A 23,445-nucleotide genomic window follows, 5' to 3' on the forward strand; every position below is an offset into this window, starting at 1 on the left:
TTTAATAGGACAGCAATGAACTTTATTTTTTGGATTGAGCTTTATGAAGCTGGTGACAATATGCTGTTTATAAGCATTAACATTCACAACATGATAGAGCAGCTGTACATGTAGCCTTCATGTTCCGCTGCAGCAGCATTTTGCATGGTGGGATCACAAGATATCAATGCACTAGGTACCATTTACTAATGCATTATTATAATTTTTATTAATATTAATGGTGCGTACAGATACTGTAGGCCACATTCCTTGCTGTATGAGAGAGCGCTTTGGATTAGTGCTTGAACTGAGCCACAGGAGCAGGAATACGGATGTCATTTCCCCTTTCTAGTCTCTTCTCGCAGTCAATAAGATAGTTCACGCCATCAATGACCAGCTGCACTAGTTCCACCTGCAGAGATGACATGTGGATTAGATAATGGCTCCAAACAGTAAGAAGGCTGAAGAGATACTTTTGGCACACAAATCAGCTTGAACAAATCTTATTGTGACCTGAAGGTGACACTGCAAATATGTGCATGATGTAAGTACTGGGAGGCCTTATGTTTCAAGCTGTTTGTGGTAAAGATCATACAGCCTGTTTTGTATTAGTAGGTTATACAGTTATACAATTAATTGGAGCCGTCCTATAGGATATCATGGCAATGTAAAAGTATTTTTATCCGGAATGTTCCAACGATTAAGTGATCACTTTCACAGCCACTAAATACTATACCTCAGATTTCCCCAACCGGTCCAGGTTTGAGATGTCGAATACAGTACCAACAGCTGCGGTATCCACTCCTCCTGTTCCTCTTTTTTGTAAACGAAGATTTTCTAGGATCTTAGAGAAACGTGAATCCTAAAGGTGATCAAACACAGTTTTTTAGGATTGCTCATAATTTACAGTATACACACTAAATATTCTGATCAGAGATGTGCCAAGAACTGGCACCCTGTCAATACGCTGTTTCCCAAAACATATACAGGGAACAGAACCAGTAGTAGGCAGCTCTGTACACTGTAGTGGCCTAACAGGGTTACTGCAGCTGTGCTCCCATTCACTTCAATCAGGGATGAGCTGCAGTAACCCAGCATGGCCACTATGCAATGTATGGAGCCATCTGCATGTGGCAAACAACTGATGGGAGGGATATTCACTGGTGCCCCACTGGTCAAATATACATATTGATATAGACCCACATTGATCTAGCCTGTAATACAGTGCAAAAGACATTGAACCAACTTACCTTGCTCAGTAGAGGTAGGCTAACATGTACTCCAGCACGAAGGCCAGTGCCAAGGTTAGATGGACAAGTAAGGATATATCCCAACCTTTCATTCCACATGAATTCCCATCCTTTCTCCTGAATTAATCTCTCGACCTACAAAGGGACCATTTTCAACATCTTAGAACATATAACCACCTGGGAAACAAGTATTGGCAGTTTTATGGGGTCTAATATAAGTATAGGGCATCTTCTGCTGAAAAGCTGATACCCATCCTATAATGTAATCACTTAAGTGAAATGTTTTTTTTTCATATGTCTGATATATACATGGACCTTATGGAATCTGAAAATACAAGCTCTTTTCCTTCTTTTTTTTTTTTTTTTTTTAAATGTCCGCTTGATGGGTATGTTTTCGGATAAAAATGTTCTCATGAACTGTAGTATTTTGTGAAATGATAATTGACTGAACCCCAGGGCCGTAGCCCAGGATGTAACACCCCTATTAATATACCCCTAAAATACATTTTTTATTAACCATGTATAAAATAAGCCCAGAAAAATGGTTAAAACTTATTCCAGTGGGACCAGTAAACTATATATGTCAAGGAGACACTGCTCCAGTATAGGTTAACAGGTACTGCAGGTTAACAGGTTAGGTATCTGCAGTACGTGTTAATCTATACTGGAGCAGTGTCTCCTTGACATATATAGTTTACTGGTCCCACTGGAATAAGTTTTTACAATTTTTCTGGGCTTATTTTATACATGGTTAATAAAAGTTATATTTTAGGGGTATATTAATAGGGTTGTTACACCCCGGGCTACGGCCCTGGGGTTCAGTCAATTATTAGTTAATGGGCCTATAATGCCCTTCGGGTCCTTGATTTGTAGAATTTTGTGAAGTGTTAACATTTTCTCTGGGTACAATAGACAAAATAATGGCAATAGGTACATAAGTACCCCCATACTGTATATGTATTTATTTAATTCTTTACCACTTTTCCCCCTAAATGTACTAACCAATTTATTTATTTTTTCCTCATTTCAGTTCCGTGTATGTAAAGTACTACAGTGACCAGCATTTTTTTTTGTTTAATATTAATAAAATGGTTAGTGAGGGCTTGTGGGGGAGTGTTTTTGTAATAAACATTTCTTAAGCGTGTTTATTTTTTTTTCCCTTAACAGGATTATGAAGCTGTCTAATACATGGAATCCATTACTAAGCTGGGCTTAGCGTAAGCCACAAAAACAGCTAGCGCTATCCCCCAATTGTTACCCCGGTGTCCAACGCCACTGGGGTGCCGGGAAGAGTGGGTACCAACAGGCACGGAGCATCAAAAACGGTGCTCCTGGGCCTAGGCAGTAACAGACTGCCATTATTTAGGCTGGGGAGGGCCAGTAACAATGGTCCTCGCCAACCCTGGTAACGTCATGCTGTTGCTGCTTGGTTGGTATCGTGCTGAGAATGAAAATACGGGGAACCATTTTTTTTATAAATAATTAAATAATAAAATTTAAAAAATGCATAGGGTTCCCCCGTATTTTCTTTCTCAGCACAATATCAACCAGGCAGCAACAGCCTGACGTTACCAGGGTGGCCGAGGACCATTGTTACTGGCCCTCCCCAGCCTAAATAATGCCAGCCTGTTACCGCCTAGGCCCAGGAGCGCCATTTTTGACGCTACGGGCCTGTTGGTACTGGCTCTTCCTGGCACCCCTATGGCGTTGGGTACCGGGGTAATAATTGGGGGTCAGTGCTAGCTGTTTATATGGCTAACGCTAAGCCCAGCTTAATAAAGGATTCCGTCTATAAGATGGCTTCCACTACTAATCCTGTTAAGAAAACTAAAAAAAAAAAACACCAAACATTTTTAATTCCAAAAAATACTCCCCCACAAGCTGTTGTTAACCATTTTATTAATATTAAATAAAAAAAAATGCTGGTCATCAACGTAATCCACCGAATCTGAAGAAGTCCTCTGCATACACGGATCTGAAATGAGAAGAAAAGAACACTAAAAATATGTTAATACATTTATGGTGCCTCCAGCAGATGCTAAACTAGAATCCCCATCCCATGACAGGAGTTGTAATTTAGCAACAGCGAGCCTCCAGTTTAGCAACAGCTGGAGGCACCCTGTTCCTAAACTACAACTCCCATCATGGGAGTTTTAGTTTAGCAACAGCTGGAGGCACCCTGTTCCTATACTACAACTCCCATCATGAGAGTTGTAGTTTAGCAACAGCCAGGGAAGCCTGCTTATCTCCCACCTGCCTGCACCGTGTGACTACAGCACTCAGCATGTACTCACTGTAAAGGCATGCTGGGAGTTGTAGTTGTGTGGTGCGCATATACCACCCGCTGCCCGGGTGCATTAAACACCCGCCAGCTAGCTACTGCAAGACTACAACTCCCAGCATGTCCTCACTGTCAGGGCATGCTGAGAGTTGTAGTCTTACAACAGTGGGTCGCGGGTGGTATATGTGGGTAGCCAGTGATAGATGCAGGTGGCGGTGGTTAGATGCGGGCGGGACTTTCAGGGACTTTTTGTAAGCCAACTTTTTTTGTGTAGATTTGCGACTTTTTAGGCCGTTTGCGACTTTTTGTGCGACTTTTTATCAAAAGTCGCAGTTAGTAAATCCCTGCCTACAGCCAAGTAAAAAAACAGATCTCGTGTAAAACAGCTGGATTGTGAGAAATCACGCAGGCCGGCGTACCACTAAAAGTCGCACAAAAGACTCACATGCAACTTTTTTTGCGCCAAATATAAACCAAAAATCCTGTGTAAATCCCTTGATAAATTCCCCCCCCCCCCCCCCCATAATCCGCAATAGGAATTTCCACTACGGAAAACCCAGAGCGGATTATTTGTGTGTGAATGTGCCCTTTGTCCAACATTTTCATTACCTCTTTAAGACCCTTGCAGAAACGCTCAAAAACCCTTTTCATGTTTCCACCTTTCTCCATAGAGATGACCCTGGTGTGATCTTCTTCATTTATCCAAATAAGGAAGGTCTTTTCATTGTTGTGCCTGCAAATACAGATAGATTTTTTTTTGCATATTTTCAATGTATTTAACATTCAAGAGAAAGAGATATCCCTATAGACTCGAATAGCGTTCAGATCAGCAGCACTGCAGGAAGTCCAGATGTTGCACTTAGAATACCAGCTTCCCATACACATAGCCTTATTACAGCGCCATTTAAGCTCAGTTATACAGAGCTGTAATAAGACACCTTTTGATTTATACAGGGCTTTACTATATCACCAAATGCTTCTGAATTTATTGGTGAATGTTCCATTAGATGATGTTCTCAGACGCACTGCGCTCAAGAAGCAATAAGTACATAAAAGGCACCAAGTAGCGCACCCTTAGGCAGCACATTGAGTTCCTGCAGCTCTGCACCACGGAGCTGAAGGAACTCTGCATGCCGCCATACTGCATTCTGCACAGTCCTGTGATGTGGATGAGGATTAACAGGGGAGTTTATTAAATTATATGTGCCATTATTGTGGCATTACAAAGTTGCAAATGTTGGTGCATGTGTAACACTTTAGGACTTTTCTTGAAAGTAGCATGGAAAGTGGATGAGGTAAACAGAAGGGGGGAAGGGAGTGGTCTTCATCGGTCCATAGTAGGCATTTCATTATCTGTTGTTAGAACAATCTGTATGTATCACCAGTGTTATAAAATTGCCCCTTAAATAGAACCTGTCACATTTAATATGCAGTTTGATCTGACATATAACATATTTATTTAGTTCTCCGTTTATTTTGGGCTCAAGAGTCCATTGGGCAGTTCTACTCAGTGATTGACAGCTATCTCTGTACACTTGCACATACAGGAAAAACTGTCAGTCATTTTGTGGGACCACCCACTGGACTCCTACGCAGGGAAGTCAGTTAAAAAATTACAACTTATATTGCATTTTACCAACAAAACTATGTATCGCATTGCTCAGTGTGCATTGCTCAGTGTGAGCGCACCCTTAGGGTATGTTCACACGAGTGAACCCACAGCGTATTTTACGCTGCAGATCCTCTGCTGAAGGACCCCTGCATGGTGGCTTTACATGTTGTCAGTAGATAAACAGCACATTATGGAGACATGTTTCCTTTGAACCCTGGTCCTACGTACTCTAAACTTGGTCTCAATAACTTAGTAATGCTAATTTGTCTCTACTTAAAAAGGAACTCCAGTACTTAACAATTTATCCCCTATCCACAGGATAAGGGATAAGTGTCAGATTGTGAGGGGTCTGACCGCTGAGACCCACCCATGACCCCTGCAATTAGACTCTGGAGTTCCCCTTCACGCACGGTGAACTTTAACATCAGTGTGAATGGGTCTTCCGCAAGACCTGGTCACACTGATCAATTTCAGCGGTGGACAGTTCCGCTGCTGAAATTGTTCCGCTCAAAGAAAGAACATGTTCATTCTTTGAGCAGAATTACGCGAGCACTGCATGTCAATGGTGATGCTGCAGTGCCGCACGGTGCTACCGCCGCCGAATCTCCGCTCGCTAAATTCTGTGCGCATTGCTCAGTGTGCATTGCTCAGTGTGAACGCACCCTTAGGGTATGTTCACACGAGTGAACCCACAGCGTATTTTACACTGCAGATCCTCTGCTGAAGGACCCCTGCATGGTGGCTTTACATGTGCCTGCTTGGAGCGGCAATACGCCGCTACGAGCAGACACACTGCTATGTGCGAGTCGCAGCGTGTGCAGTATACTCGAACATCACGGCAGCTCTCGGCCTAGCTCATGGAGCAGGGGAAGAGGTCACGATGTGAGCGAGTACACCGCGCATGCGCGGCAATTCACACAAAGAAGTGTGTCCGCTCGTAGCGGTGTATTGCCGCTCCGAGCAGGCACATGTAAAGCCACCATGCAGCAATCCTTCAGCGGCGGATCTACAGCATAAAATACGCTCTGGGTCCACTGGGGTGAACATACCCTTAAAGTGGTTATCAAGGATAAGAAAAACAGAGCTGATGTCTTCAAAAACAGCACCACACCTGTCCTCAGGTTGTATGTGGTATTTCAGCTCAGTTCCATTGAAGTGAAGGGAGCCAAGTTGTAATACCACACATAACCTGAGGACAGGTGAAGTGCTGTTTTTGGGAACAATTAGCTCTGTTTTTCTATTCCTGAAAAACTCCTTTAAAACCATGGCTGTTATCCTTCTGCTGAACATAAGAGCTGTGCTTGGCAGGGGGTGGACAGAAGGCTGCAGCTTAGACTACAGCACAATGAGGACATAGTAATATGCAGCTGGAGGGAAATTCTCTGAGACACTGAAAACAAAGGAGGATCTGTTATAAACATATGAGGTTCTCATGAAATAACAGTATATGCAGCAGCATCTCACCAGATTCCACGTGCGTCAGGCCAGTCACGTGCCATTCCCGAAGCTGTAAGTAGTGGTGATATAGGCTTGTCAAAGAGGAAGTGATCCTAGGGAAGGCAAATAGGTCGTTTTTACTCTCTACAGAACTAGTCAGCAACAAAGCTGCGTCCTGTCAATGGAAATGTCTAAAGATTTATTTCAGCCTTTTGCAAAGAAACCAATATTTTACATTGACATAGAGGGACATTTATTATTAGAAAGTGTATTTTGAAGTTATTTTTGCTTTGGCTTTGCTTTTTTTGCAATATGTATATCATAATATCGCACAAGGGTTAATAAATTTGGAGCATGTAAGCAAACAACATTAAGGGTGCGTACACACGCTCTTTGTTTTTACGGGTTTTCCGCTGCATATTTGAAAGGGGGCGGGCTCTTCTTGGCTGTCCGCAGCAGATTTTCCATGGAGGAATCTACGCTGCAGAAAATCCACCGCAAGCCCCATTGAAGTCAGTAGGGACTGCGGCGGATTTTCTGCAGCGTAAATTCCGCCGCGGACAATCTGCTATGGACAGCCGAGAAGAGCCCGCCCCTTTCAAATACGCAGCGGAAAACCCGCAAAAACAAAGAGCTTGTGAACACACCCTAAATCTCTTCAGAACACCACTTTGTAAGATTCCACTTCTGTGGCTTTTCGAGACTTTTTACAAATGTTCTCCACAGCCAGTTTTGTAAACCAGGTCTGGGCTGGTGTAGATTAGCGACAAAATTAGGGTTTTTGCCACATACAGTGGTCCCTCAACATATGATGGTAATTCGTTCCAAACGACCCATCGTTTGTCGAATCCATCGTATGTTGAGGGATTCGTGCAATGTAAAAAGTGCATTTAATACTCACTTGTCCCCGCCGCTCCGGACCGCGTCCTCACCGCTCCCGATGCTGTCCCAGGGGCTCCCGATGCTGTCCCGCTGCTCCGGCGTCTTCTTCGGGATCCTCCTGCTTCTTCCGCATCTTCTCCGGTGTCCGGGCCTCGCTTTCTGGTGATGTTATAAAATTTTTGTGCCGGGACGGCGTGCGCACGGCGTAATAATGACGCCGGAAAGCGAGGCCCGGACCCCGGAGAAGATGCAGAAGACGCCGGAGGATCGCGAAGTTGACCTGGAGCAGCGGGGATAGGTAAGTGAACCTGTCCGGGATGCTTAAACTGCTATCCGACAGCAGCTTAAGCATTTTGCGCTGTCGGATAGCAGTTAATGCGATGGCCCCGACATATAAAACAACAACAAAAAACGTGGTCTCAAATGGCTGGAGGTGCTCAACCCCAAATGCATATAACCCCGACATATAAAAGCATCGTATGTCGATGCTGACATCGACATGCGATGGCCTCTGAGAGGCCATCGTATGTCGATTTGATCATATGTCGGGGCCATCGCATGTCGGGGGGTTACTGTACTTGCTATTTTGTGACTGCAACGTGAAAAACCAAGTGGGAGATTTATCATTGCTTTTTTTTTTTTTTGCTTATGTGCACTTTTGTGGGTACGCAGAAAGTACGTAACAGCCTTACCTTAGCAACTTTCAGTTTTGACTTTGCACTGTTTGCAAATCTATGATGTGCGAATGTCACACATAGGCATTAAAAAAGTTGCAAACCCCTCCAAAATGTCAGCCTGGACTTATCAAAATGCCATGCAGAGGACTTTAAGGGTGCGTTCCCACAGGGCGTATACGCAGCGTATTTGACGCTGCGCAAATTTTACGGCAGCAGCGGGAAATACGCTGCGTATCCCTTGCTCACTATACACACAGGGCTTTCCGGCGGCAGCCCTATGTGTGTAGTGAGTTTTGGAGGCGGGGCCGTGTGCCGGCGTGACTGTGACGCGCGGCCCCGCCTCCAAAACTCACTACACGCATAGGGCTGCCGCCGGAAAGCCCTGTGTGTATAGTGAGCAAGGGATACGCAGCGTATTTCCCGCTGCTGCCATAAATTTTGCGCAGCGTCAAATACGCTGCGTATACGCCCTGTGGGAACGCACCCTAAAAAAAAGTTTGACGTTTTATCCAGAAAAGTCAGAGGTGGAATCATACAAAATGGTGTTCTGAAGTGAACATATTAGCAAAACAAAAGCAAAAAATTACTTCAAAACTCACTTTTCAAAGACAACAATGAGTTGTGTACCTAAGTCAGTTTGATCAAAATTACTTTAGAAAAAAGTTGCACACATCTTTTGCGCATCAGAGACATTTCTGAGACTTTTCTCCACCAAAAAAAAGGCTCTAAATGTGTTGATAAATCCCCCCCCCCCCCCCCCCTATATGGAAGAGAAAAAGCTTCTTATGAGTGTTTGACCTTTGTATTTTTTGTACACATATGTAAGAAAATGGTTGCATAGTGCTGGGATCTTCTTGGCCTGTAGTTCACTATGGGGGAGATTTATCAAAACCTGTCCAGAGGAAAAGTTGCTCAGTTGCCCATAGCAACCAATCAGATCGCTTCTTTCATTTTTAAAAAGGTCTCTGAAAAATGAAAGAAGCAATCGGATTGGTTGCTTTGGGCAACTCAGAAACTTTTCCTTTGGACATGTTTTAAAAAATCCCGCATATATATCTTCAGCACTTTTTTTTTAGCTGGCCTAAGTAAAATAGTATGGGAAATTTTGTCCATGGGCGCAATGCTGCCAAAGCTCCCATTGGAGACTCCATTGGCAGTCCTGATGGTAAAATGGAATTAAAACAACAAAGACCATGATGAAACTTGATGGACTCTTTTTGACTAACAGTGGGATCTATCATGCACCAGATACAACCGTGGTTTCTGCTATAAACAGAAATCTAGAAGCAAATGTGAACAGAGCCTTTCTACAGTTCTTACAAATGGAAGTTTGCAGAGAGAGCGCTCCTCAACGTGCAACTTGGTTTCGTTTATAGAAGAAGCCCTCCATGCAATGTCCTAGCTCAGAAAAGGGGATTCTTACATCTATTAACTGCTGCTGTTCTTGTTCTGTCATGTCACTCAGTCTGTAGTAGCGTCCGCTCAGGTCTCCGGAAAGACCACTGAGGGCATCGGCTGACACTCTCTCAACCTCTCTTCTCTCTGCTCGGGTACATGCTGGGGGCAGGCTGAGACCTCTGATACTCCTTCCAGTCCGAACCCGGGATGAGAGCACATAACGTTCATCGAAATGACCAGCTTTAATCTGCCGTGAATCAAGAGAAATAGGGTATTACTATCAGTTTATGTCAATGTTTCCCAACTAGTGTGCTTTCAGCTGGTGCAAAACTACAATTCCCAGCATGCCCGGGCAGCCATAGGCTGCCCGGGCATGCTGGGACTTGTAGTTTTGCAACAACTGGAGGCACACTGGTTGTGAAACTTTGGTATACATAGTTATTTTATTTTATAAATTAGTCTCTGTATATTGAAAGTTATACGGTATTATAATGTGTTCCATATTTCTGATGGCGTACATGTCTTGTACAAAATTTACTGTGTGTTTTAAACACCTTATATACACTTTTATGCTCAACAAGGGTCCTGGCTTGTCGGGAGTGGTGTAGCTTTAGCAGCCAAATTCTAGCATAAAATAAGCCAACCTGCAAGGCTGGATTCACACTACGTTTTAAGCAATACGGGACCATATGCAGCTGGGGGAGCGAAAACCGGGCACTCCCGTATCCCAGCTGTATCCGGCCTGTATGTAATGCATTTCAATGAGCCAACTGGAGTCAAACGCTGACTCCGGTCGGCTCATTTTTTCCCCATATACGGTTCTCTAAGAGGACCTAAAACCGTGGTGTACCACGGTTTCAGGTCCGGTGGGAAAACCGTATACGGGGCAAAAATGAGCCGACCAGAATCAAACGGCTCATTGAAATGCATTACACACAGGCCGGATACAGCTGGGATATGGGAGCACCCGGTTTTAACTCACCCCAGTCGTATACGGTCCCGTATTGCTAAAAACGCATTGTGAACCCAGCCTAAGTGTCTAAAGTCTAAAGATGCGCCAGATTTATTAAACAGCACGATACACTGTAGCATATTCTAACATGACTAAGGGCTTGTGTATATAGACCGAAACGTGTCGGCGTGCTTGCTTTTAACCTCTCCTTTCCCATTTTAATGGATTTATGATTAAAGTTGGATTTTAACAGTGACTTTCTGCTGTGAAGCCGGATCTAGCTTTTTTTTTTTTTGACTACATTCTAACACTGTCTAGATTACACTTACACTGTCCAAGTATAAGGCAGCATTGGTAAGTCTTTGTGTGTTTCTTATCATTAACAAGATTTCTGCCCACTGTCATATAGAATAGAAATGTTGTTTATAAATACTTCCATTCACTGAAAGCAAGCAAGTGACTTAAAGAGGAACTCTGGTACTTAAGTTCTTATCCCCCATCCACAGAATAGGAGATAAGTGTCTGATGTGGGGGGGTCCGACTGTTAGGACCCCCTGTGATCTCCTCAAGCATGGAGCAACCTTCGCTCTGTGCACGGATTACCATCGGCCACAGCACAAACCAACACGACCTGTGGTGGTCAACATGCCCCCTCTATCTCTATGGCAAAGATACAGCGCTCGTATACCTCTGGCTCTCCCATAGAGATGAGTGTCAGCCACAGCTTTGAGCGGGGGTCAACAGTAATCCGTGCACGGAGCTGAGGTTGCAGGATATCGCAAGGGGTCCCAGTGATCAGACACTAATCCCCTATCCTGTAAAAAGGAGATGATAACTTATGTACCAGAGTTTCCCTTTAAACTGTTGAGGGGTTAAAAGAAAATCATATTGAAGAGTTTCAACTGGAACTTTTTTTTCATACATTTATTTTATTTACAGCTTTATATATAACTGTAAAATCCATTAACACATTTTGTGCATTTTCTTGGAACATATCATAAAGGGATTCTCTGAGTCCATATTAAAGATGTATTTCACTATACCTTGCTGGCGTCTAAGTCTGTAGGATGTTTCATGGTTCTTGGATCATATCCATTGTGTCGCTCCTTTATAACAGGATCAAAAATATCTGCAAATACCTAAAACAGCAACAAAAAAATAATAATAATAATCATATATATATATATATATATATATATATATATATATATATATATACATATATATATATATATATATATATATATATATATGTACATACAGACAGTTTTACCGGCTCCTATTTCTATAGCCTATCTAGATATAGAAACAGTGGTGTCAGATTGGTTTTTAAAATTTACATATATTTGTAACCAGTTTATTAGGAGTAGTAGGGCATTTTATGTAGAGTGGTTGATATTGGTGACATAAAAGCAGAACATTAACTTATTCAGCAACTGTTTAGTACAATATGTAATTAATAAGGAGTGTGAAAAAGACATTGAAAAAAGGAGTTTCAGCCAAATTCAGCAGTAATAGTGATGGGGGGGGGGGGGGTGTCACACGAGCCGTATTTTTGTTGCGTATTTGCTGCTGCATATTTTCTTACCCAATGAAGTAAATGGAAAACAAAATCAGCTGTAGAAAATATGCAGCAAAATATGGCACGTGTGACCCTACCCTAAGGATGTGTTCACAGGTACAGTGTCCTGCGCATATTTGATGCACAGGATTTAAAGCTGTAGATTTTATGCTGCATATTTCAATGTAAACTAAATGACTGAACACAGCTTCAGATCTGCAGCTTCAAGATGCTGTACACATGAATACATCCTTAAGTGGGTGCACATAATAGACTCTGTGCAATTTATACTTCATTGCACGGATATACATAGAGAAGGGATGTTTGCTCAGTAAAAATGTAACCGGTAACTTCAATGATACCATTCATCCTGGGTCACATCTAGCAGGTTTTTATTTCATTACATGACACTGACCTGATTATCTGAGCCGCACATACAGGACATTCATTACTCTATGCAGCGATAATGAACTAGGATTCTACAGTATATCGAGTTATTGGGATCCAGCACAGAAAAGACATTTATATTACTTCACCTGCCGTTTACAAAGCAAAATCGCTTTGATGTTGCCATGGATATTTCCGAAGAATAAAACTGGCCATATACCTTCAACAGCTGTGGTTGGATAACAGCTATGCCTCCAGAGTCTCTCACACACTAGCATACTTTATTGTGCCAACCCCCTTCCCCCAAACACATGCGTGATTGGCTTAGTCAAGCGTACATGTGTTTTCAGTGGGGACCCAAACAGTTTTGTGATGCTTGGTGGACACTGGAGTGGCAGCCCAGGTGGAAGCTGGGAGCAGTTTTGGTTCCCTCTAAGTTTTGGCATAGGTGGGACATCGATCCTGGACCCCGGCATGTATCTTTTGGCTCAGAAGGAAAAGGCTTGCAATAGACCATATCCTAGTGAACTTTTTGTGTAACAGGGTTGCACTTATATGCACTCAGTTGAGGAGAGAGGAATACGGTGCTGTCAGACATCTCTGTCAGGGGCTTGCTTTCATGAGAGAACAAAGGATAAGCATGTACAAATTCTAAATTATGATCCTTTTCCCCCCAATCTGCTTTGGGAGAGTTGCCAAACCCCCATACACAGAAGACAGTCGGCCAGTCCCACCAAATTCAGCAGGCTCAGCCCACTTTGCTCTTTTGTCTATGGTCATTTTAGTTCAGTGTTTCTCAATTCCAGTCTTCTGGGCCCCCTAACAGGTCATGTTTTCAGGATTTCCTTAGTCTTTCACAGGTGATATAATTGTGGTGATGCCTGATTCACTGACCATAATTATGTCACCTGTGAAAGACTTAGGAAATCCTGAAAACATGACCTGTTAGGGGGCCCTGAGGACTGGAATTGAGAAACACTGCTTTAATTCAAGGCGTCCCTTTGGCATATTAGTTGTAATATGTCAATAATACATTTCCTGACATACGTACCAAGTTCACAAAGAGTATGTCAGTCAAATCCACATTATATGTAGCTGCCCCCATCCTACTCACTTACTGTAATGTCCGTTTCTGTGTTTTTGCATATTTCTGTTTTAGGTTCTGTTCAGACATTAGTTTTGTGTCTGAACAGTTTCTGTGCTATTCTCCCTGGTTTGGGAAGAGTTAATGCTCTCAGCCTATGGCATCTCGGGTGTGGTTATTTAGACCCGAGCTCTGCTGGATCTCGGAGCTGGTAATTAGATCTGTACTTTGACCATGTCTTGTACATTATGCACCTTCTCTATGTCTTTTTGAGCTCATATTCTAGTTTTTACCATGGTTATCTGTTCTGTTTGATAAATAGATTTTAGTCTGCTTTGCTTTTGTGCATTTGTCAGGTTTTAGTATTTGACTATGTTTGTTCTGCATTTTCTTTTTGTTGCCTTAGTCTGTGTTCACATTGTGCGTTTTGTCAGTCCTGTTTTGTCCTTTTGATCCTGCTACTCCTAGGATAGAATTCCTGAGCCTTGTGCTAATCTGTCTATCTAGGAATGAGTGAGTCTTGAGCCAGTACCCGTGTTTGCTTGTATTTTAGATTTGTATTTTCCTCCCAGGCCTGTATTCTGATCATTCAGTGGAGAGTGCCCGCTGGCTAGGAGCCTATTTGTGTCCAGTGTGTCCAGTGTGAACAGTGCTCTAGGTTTCCTGGGTTCCCTAGGTTTCCTGACCCGTTTTATGGTAGTATGCTATATGCTGCTTTGTTTGTATTTATATATCTGTTAGTTGGTTACTGCATTCCCGTTATGTTCCTGACTTGTCCCCGACATGTACAGTTCCGTTTGTTTTGTTGATTTGTACGCCCATGCACTTTAGTGCTAGAAAGAACCGGCTCCAAGTTGTCAATCTGTCACTAAGGGCAAATAGGCAAGTAGGCAGGGAGAGCTGTCTTAGGAATATCTTAGGGCTCACTTCATGACACTTACCTCATAGCACTCTTCATCTCCTGCTACCATCCCCACAGTTTTAATGAATGGATGTCCAGGGTTATCTACACCAGTCTGAATACATTCATCAAGGGTGTAGCCATTAGGAGTAGACTTGTTGCAGAGCTTGGCATATATGGCAGGAGTTAGGTTACTTGCCATGCAGTTGTTGTGTTTTCTGAGGTCTGGGTACTCTGCACTATTAAAAAAAGACAAATAATACAGAATTTATACAACATTGAAGTTGTATCAAGCTCATGATCAAGACACATTACCACTTGCAAAATAATTGTTCTTTATTGTAAACTATGTTCTCTAGATGTGGTATCATAACATCCATGACCTAAGACTGAATTTATTCTAAAAAATGTTTCGGACTGTTGCATCGTCTCCTTTAGGAGAAGGTTGGAGCTGCTTTCAGCACCCTTTTTTGGCTATACGTATGAAAGAAACTTTCTTGCACATCTGACATATTTAAAGGAAAAAGGTAATCCTGTTCACCCACACTAAATCCAATACACCGGGTTATAGTGCGGGTGAACAGGAGACCAATGCAGGGTCTCTGACTATTATACTTACCTACAGTCTGGCGCCCGGTCCCTCTGAAGATCAGCTTCTATCTTCGCTGAATTGCGTGCTGGAGGCGGGCCCGCCGGCTGAATTTGAATATTCATAGCTGCTGGTCACGTGAGCGCTCAGTAGGCACAAGCGCACACATGACCAGTGGCCATGAATATTCAAATTCCCCTGGCTGGCCCGCCTCCATCGCTCAATTCAGCGAAGATAGAAGCTGATCTTCAAAGGGACCGGGCGCCAGACTGCAGGTTTGTATCTTAGTCAGAGACCCTGCATCGGTCTCCTGTTCACCCGCACTATAACCCGGTGTATTGGGTTTAGTGTGGGTGAACAGGATGACCTTTTTCCTTTAAAGAATGCAGGTTTTGTATGATAGCAATTGCTGTCAGATTGGTCCTTTTCCCATTTAACACATTTATGAAATATCAGTTTCAACATCCAGTGTCATCACCGATTAGGGGAAAGGGGGTCTAGTGACTCCTGCTTGTTTGGCTCTGTCCGTATCTCCCATAAATGTCACTAGAAAGGGAAAACACACAAACCCGACAACCTTACCACTGTATTCCCTTTTTATTGCTGATCCCAGAAATGGGACATGCACCCATTTATGATGTACTCCATAAATGCTTAAAGGGGTACTCCCCCTGGAAAACCTTTTTTTTTTTAAATCAACTGGTGTCAGAAAGTAAATCACTTCTATTGAAAAATCTTAATCCTTTCAGTACTTTTTAGGAGCTGTATACTAAAGGGAAATCAAAAAAAGAAATGCATTTCCTCTGATGTCATGACCACAGTGCTCTCTGCTGACCTCTGCTGTCCATTTTAGGAACTGTCCAGAGCAGGAAAAAAATCCCCAGAGCAAACATATGCTGCTCTGGACAGTTCTAAAATGGACAGCAGAGGTCGGCAGAGAGCACTGTGGTCATGACATCAGAGTAAATGCATTTCATTTTTGGATTTCTCTTTAGTATACAGCCCCTAAAAAGTACTGAAAGGATTACGATTTTTTAATAGAAGTGATTTACAAATCTGTTTAACTTTCTGGCACCAGTTGATTTAAAAAAATAAAAAGTTTTCCACGGGAGTACCCCTTTAAAAGGAAACTGACAGCAGGTTAGAAGAATCTAACCTGCTCATATGAGCTAATGGGGCAGGGCTTACTATTATTGTAATAATATGCTAATATGGGAGTTTGGCGCACTGGGGTCCACTTTAAACCTGGATGCATCAATCCGGCCCTCTGAAGTGTTGAGCGGCTTTGAGTCTTGTCACTGCAAAGGGCTGGAGGATGTGGATTGGTATACCTAGGGGTATAGCGGAGAGGGAAAATAAAAAAAAAAAACATATCAGCAGGTTGGTATTGATACATCTACACAACTTTTAATATCATTTTTGAGATTTTCAAAACAGCCATTATTATTATTATTATTATTATTAAAGGAGATCTGCTGTGTATCATTAAAGGAGATCTGCGGATAAAGGATCGTGTCTGACCGCTGCGACCCCCCCGCGATCTCCTGTATGGGGCCCAGGCAATGCCTGTGTCGTTGACGCCACTGAGGTCGACGACACGTGCCCCCCCCATACAGCTCTATGGGAGTGGCAGGGATGCACGAACACTCCATCTCCGCCTGTCCCATAGAGATATTTGGAAGGGGGGGGCCGACTCCGACATGAGGGCAGAGCCGGGGCCCCGTGTAGGAGATCGCGTGCGGGGGGGGGGTCAAGCATGTGGACCCCCCCCCCCTGTGATCAGACGCTTATCCCCTGTGGAAAGGGGCTAAGTGTTATACACCACAGACCTCCTTTAACACAGAAGTACCATTACTATATTTTAATTATGGTGAGGGAGTGGGTTATGATCACTCATGTTTGTTTAATGTACAAAGTAATAAGCACAAGAAGACATACTAGGATTGTAGGATTGTCCTTATTCATCTGGTATATGCTGTATGTCTACTGCAGTTGACCAAGGTCAAAACACTTTACACAGCAGTTTAAGAACAAAAGTTTGACATTGAAATCTTTCATTTACATGTGCATTATTGTACTCCTGCCTATTTGTTTTCAGTTTTTGCTACACTAATAATACACCAATTGGTGAATGAAAGTCTGGTGGTTCTATGACTTATTTCCATTTTCAGGCTCAAGTCACACATGAATGTACTTTGACTGTGATTGATATATAAAATAATTTGCCGCCAACAACTTATTATTTTTCTTTGTTATCCTTTGACTATATATTTTTTTTGCTTATCCGGCACAGGTAGGTTAGTTGTTAGGTCCCGTACTACTTGAGAAATTTTGGTGTTGGTGTGCAGGCTCAGGTATGTCCTTCATATAAGGATATACTGGCTAATGTCTCAATTTTACATCAGTTTTGAGGGTTAGCTAATGTCATTGTTACATCTACCACAGTAGTGAACCTATATTGTGGTCCACAAATATTGATTTGAGTATACACAAAAATTGAGTATCTCTTGCCATTTCAGACCACGTTAATGTAAGCTGTATATTTTTTTGAAGCACAAGTACCCCCATCTGTTGTAGCCAGTCATTTGTTGCTCCTTATTTAGTTAGAGCAGATAACATCAATACACGAGATAGCCTCTATAAACTACATATGCTATAACATATATGATACAAAGGATTAGACTTCTCTGCCAGTTTCTGAAAACCTGAAACTGGAGAATATTGTATTAGCGAAGCAGAATCCTCCTTTCCTAATCTGCTTATTAGTACTATGTGCACACTGACCTCATTCCTACAGGAGAAGGTTGTAAGCTAGGAACCATTACAATGATAAAAGGACAGTGGAGGACTGAGAAAATAACTTTTCTTACTTTTAAGTCCTTTTTAAATAATTAAAACATTTTAAATTTGTGACGTTGTGCTACCGCATTAAGCCTTACGGTGCAGCACAGATCAATACCAGGCAACAAAGGGAATGATCATGAGGCTTTATTGTCATTATAAGTAGTAAATATTGATCAGCAGGAAATATACACCTCCCGTTACACAACAAAAACGGAAAGTCACACTGAGGAGGAGCCAGTGTGGACGGGGGATGGCGTATCGAGTGGGCATCCTCTTATTAGAAGACTTCTGATATATTAGCCATCTAAAATAAACAGCAAAAGATTTAGCTGTCTGGATTGCTGATATTTATCACCCTCTTGCTGCCACTTATCTTTAGTTTTTGTTTGATTTTATATAACAAGTACATATAACAAAACTGAGCCTGCATATTAATGTAGATGCATATCATTTAGTTAACAGGGTCTAAGAGGGTAATGTGTTTCTTTAGGGAGAGTGCCAAGCTGGTGCAGAAGCCTTATAGGCTGTGCAATGCACCCTGGGAAAAATTACAGTGAAACAAATCAGAGAGCAAGCTCATTTCTTTCTGGAGAGCTACTATGCATATAATTGTTTAATAAAGGCCCTCATGTGTTATTTGGGAATGGGAACTACACTGCTCAAAAAAAATAAAGGGAACATTAAGATAACATATCCTAGATCTGAATGAATGAACTAATCGTATGAAATACTTTCGTCTTTACAGTTGAATGTGCTGACAACAAAATCACACAAAAATTATCAATGGAAATCCAATTTATCAACCCATGGAGGTCTGGATATGGAGTCACACTCAAAATCAAAGTGGAAAACCACACTACAGGCTGATCCAACTTTGATGTAATGTCCTTAAAACAAGTCAAAATGAGGCTCTGTAGTGTGTGTGGCCTCCACGTGTCCGTATGACCTCCCTACAATGCCTGGGCATGCTCCTGATGAGGTGGCAGATTGTTTCCTGAGGGATGTCCTCCCAGACCTGGTTTAAAGCATCCGCCAACTTCTGGACAGTCTGTGGTGCAATGTGGCGTTGGTGGATGGAGCGAGACATGATGTCCATGATGTGCTCAATCGGATTCAGGTCTGGGAAACGGGGGGCCAGTCCATAGCATCAATGCCTTCCTCTTGCAGGAACTGCTGACACACCCCAGCCACATGATGTCTAGCATTGTCTTGCATTAGGAGGAACCCAAGGCCAACCGCACCAGCATATGATCTCACAAGGGGTCTGAGGATCTCATCTCGGTACTTAACGGCAGTCAGGCTACCTCTGGAAAGCACATGGAGGGCTGTGCGGCCCCCCAAAGAAATGCCACTCCACACCATTACTGACCGCCAAACCGATCATGCTGGAGGATGTTGCAGGCAGCAGAACGTTCTCCACGGCGTCTCCAGACTCTTTCACTTCTGTCATATGTGTTCAGGGTGAACCTGCTTCTATCTGGGAAGAGAAAAGGGTGCCAGTGGCAAATTTGCCAATCTTGTTGTTCTCTTGCAAATGCCAAACGTCTTGCACAGTGTTGGGCTGTAAGCACAACCCACACCAGTGGACATCGGGCCCTCATACCACCCTCATGGAGTCTGTTTCTGACCGTTTGACTGTACACATGCACACTTGCAGGGCTCTGGCATTGCTCCTCCTTGCACAAAGGCAGAGGTAGTGGTCCTGCTGCTGGGTTGTTGCCCTCCTACGGCCTCCTCCACGTCTCCTGATGTACTGGCCTGTCTTCTGGTAGTGCCTCCATGCTCTGGACACTACGATGACAGACACAGCAAACCTTCTTGCCACAGCTCGCACTGATGTGCCATCCTGGATGAGCTGCACTACCTGAGCCATTTGTGTGGGTTGTAGACTCCGTGTCATGCTACCACTAGAGTGAAAGCACTGACAGCATTCAAAAGTGACCAAAACATCAGCCAGGAAGCATAGGAACTGAGAAGTGGTCTGTGGTCACCACCTGCAGAACCACTCCTTTATCGCAGTGTCTTGCTAATTGCCTATAATTTCCACCTGTTGTCTGTTCCATTTGCACAACAGCATGTGAAATTGATTGTTAATCAGTGTTGCTTCCTGAGTGGACAGTGTGATTTCACAGAAGTGTGATTGAATTTGAGGTACATTGTGTTGTTTAAGTGTTCCCTTTATTTTTATTTATTTTTGGACAGTGTATATAGGTTTTATTATGTATTCTGAGGGGGGGGGGGGAGTAAGCAGAAGAGATTAGGGCTACTTATCATTTTGCCTCGGACCCTGTAAATTGACCCTGCCTATGTCCACACTACAGTAATGTTATCCACTCTGCTGCATCATACACTGTATATAATGTTCATAATTCGTAGAAGTTTTAAATGTTGTTGCCTTCATATGACGCCACAATAACGTGCTATATATGTTCCCATATCTCTCTCTTACTAACAGTTGTTATGCTATGAGTCAATTTTATACAGCACAACCCAAAGGTAGACACTGATACCAAGAGCTATAGCTCTATAGAGGGCGCAGTGGTAACAGTCTCTCCTATTCTGGGGACCTAGAACAGATACCAGTGTTATAAATGGCCCATGGTAAGTAGGGGGCCCTTTTGCAGAATTTACATTGGGGCCCAGGAGCTTTAAGGTATTTCAAGCATCAGACATGTTGGATTATAGCATGCTGAATCCCTTGTTCCCTTGGAGATAAACGCTGCCATAGCTTATCCCCCTTACCCTATGGCAGTAAATATGCACAGTTGGCTGATCCATGCAAGAAGGTTTATGGGGCATGGTATGGCAGACAAAGCTTAGTATTAATAGTTCATTACATGTCACAGAATTCACGTTATGGTTCTCTTCTCCCCAGCCATCAATGTACGGCAGTGGTGTTCAAACAGAGGCCCTCCAGATGTTGCAAAACATCAACATCCAACATGCTGAGAGCTGTAGCTTTGTAACAGCTGGAGGTCCGCAGTTTAGAGACCACTGATCTAGGGGATGCTATGCATCAGTTCTGAGCACTGTCTTCTGCTGCTCTCAGGTTCTTGTACTCTTAGGGGCCTCAAACCATCACCATGTGGCAGAAAACAAGGTGGTGAACTCCATAAGAGGCTTGCTGGCTAAGTGCTCTTAAGCTCTGCACACTAAAAGCTTTATAGGAATACAGCCACAATGACCATGGCTGACCAATTTAAGGCAGCATATGATCAGTGTAGTAAAATGATAATGAAAAACAGGATAGTGAACTACACATTTTTCCCTAAGGGTGGAATCATACCACGAAAATGCAATACAGTTTTGTATCAGGTTTTTGATTAAAAAAAACGGATTCCTCAAAACCTGACTAAACTGTATCAAAACGTGTTTGAAAAATGATGTCCGGTTGCATCCGTTTTTTTAAGAAGAAAAAAAAACGTATACGTTTTGAACTTTTCACTCCATTATGAATAAAGTTTCACTTGTTTGATTGAAATTCCAAGAAAAAAAACTGTGCAAAGTAAAAAACCGTATGGTGAAAACCGGATGGAACCGTAAGCACATACAGTTCTGTACGGTTCCCATTGACTTCCATGTTAAAAAAAAAAAACGTATATGGTTTAATCCGGTTTTTCACCCGGACCAAGAACCGTGGTAGGCCATGGTTTTCTGTCCAGAAAAAAAAAAGTAAAAAACCGTGTGGTTTGAAAAACAGAGACAACCGTATACAAAATGGTGCATACGGTTTTGAATGGAAAGTCTATGGCCACGGTTTGCTGTACGGTTGCATACGTTTTTTTTTAATAGTATTGAATAGTATAGAAAAATCGTGGTGTGAACCCACCCTAACAACTGCAATCCTATCTGAGTTACTTAGATCCGGTTATACAGTCAATAGAATCTTCTTATGCTGATGCTAGCAGTTTACAGTGTATATATGCCAGTGTTTTCCAACCAGTGTGCCTGCAGCTGTTGCAAAACTACAACTCCCAGCATGCCCGGACAGCCAACGGCTGTCCGGGCATGCTGGGAGTTGTAGTTTTTGCAACAGCTGCAGGCACACTGGTTGGGAAACACCGGTATATGCTTTTCAAACCCATTATTCTGCAAACTGGCAAAAAACAACATATACAGTACCATATTTATCTGGATTCTGCAGCTTTCCATGTAAATTGTGCAAATGCTCACTAATAGGTCATGCTTAAGAAAATGGTCACATTTGCCCATACCGTCGGTTCCAAAAAGCCATAGGACACGTTACATTACTGAGCAAACTGTATTGATTTCCTTTGCTGTGACCCGGTGATGCAGCATTATGCACAACACAGGAGATGGCTAGCTCTTATCTGCAGAGGTACCAGACTGCAAGGACGGCCGGACATAATTAAATAAGCAATTCCCTGGAGCTACTGCTACCAATAATGCATTATTTAATGCTATGTCCGTCTAAAGGAATGTATGGAGAGGCCTAAATATATAGTGGGAAAGCATCTAAGTGATGCTGAGGATGAATGTGCGCGCTTCTGTTATAACCCTGTACATAAGAAGGCCTCCTATTATAACGATTAAGTACTAGAAACTATACTGACGATACGCTGTGCTAACGGTTTGGGTGGAATTCTGCTTTTAACATGCTCAGATGTTCAAATTTTATTCATGAATTCACTAGGATGCTTGAGGCCCCTTCCCCCATCATGTATCAATAAAACTCCCACCTAGACCCCCCTCCACCCTGGCTTGCTAGAGCATTCAGTGGAGCTTGAATCAAAATGACAGCTCGTTACATTGAATATACTTTTTACATGCTGTATTGTTACAATAATTCCTCATAGTAAGCCAAAAAATAAAAATAAAAAATAAATAAATGTAACATTTAGAATGACTATTGAAAATTCCCAATTCTCTTTTTATCACGTGCATTTGTCCTAATGCTTTAAAATATGTCACTATACACATATATATATATATATATATATATATATATATATATATATATATATATGAAATAAACACAAATACATTAAATAAATAGAAATATAATAAATATATATAGACATTTATATAAACATAAACAATATATATATAAACATTTTTCAAGGTCCTACGCCGATAAAGAACCTTGCCGTTACCTTGGGGGGTAGAGTCTTCTTTTTTTGTCAGTATCAGCGCTGATCACTTCCCTGCTGATCAGGTACCCAGTGGCTAGTGACCCTGCACCAACCATTGCCAGGAGTCCAGCTGATTTTCTGGATAATAGGACTCTTGAGAAGGTGCTGGCCATTTTTGCAATCCTGGAGCTTTAGGAGAGTGATGGAAGAGGGTACCTAGTCGATCTGCAGAGACACCAAAGACAAGAGATGGAGAGTATGTGAGAGATGAGAAAGAAGAGAGCAGTGGCTGAGGGGGTGGACGTGATATGAATAGAAACTACTCAACAAAACAGAAGAGATTACAGCAAGACGCAGCCAGAGTAGACCTGCCTTAGATTCTTAACAGCCCACTAAAAATCCGGCCTGCCCCTCGGCTCTCTCAGAGTATAATGCAATAAGGAGATTCCACAATGTGGTGGGACATTTAAAACACTGAATTACATTTTATAATGCATAGTAATATTAAAGGTAATGTG

General features: G+C 42.5%; 1 protein-coding gene across 1 annotated transcript; it reads right to left on the bottom strand.

Moving 5' to 3' along the window:
- On the bottom strand, positions 1 to 23,236 carry CKMT1A (creatine kinase, mitochondrial 1A). The gene is made up of 9 exons (XM_056572103.1): positions 22,949 to 23,236; positions 14,442 to 14,640; positions 11,512 to 11,607; positions 9,542 to 9,763; positions 6,587 to 6,672; positions 4,120 to 4,243; positions 1,230 to 1,364; positions 716 to 841; positions 1 to 391 (listed from the first exon to the last, which is right to left on the bottom strand). The coding sequence occupies exons 1-9, from the start codon at positions 23,098 to 23,100 to the stop codon at positions 275 to 277; spliced, it is 1,257 nt and encodes a 418-aa protein (XP_056428078.1). The 5' UTR covers positions 23,101 to 23,236; the 3' UTR covers positions 1 to 274.
- Between the last annotated feature and the right edge of the window lie 209 nt (positions 23,237 to 23,445).

The sequence above is a fragment of the Hyla sarda genome, chromosome 4 (assembly GCF_029499605.1).
Source record: "Hyla sarda isolate aHylSar1 chromosome 4, aHylSar1.hap1, whole genome shotgun sequence".
Classification (NCBI taxonomy): domain Eukaryota; kingdom Metazoa; phylum Chordata; class Amphibia; order Anura; family Hylidae; genus Hyla; species Hyla sarda.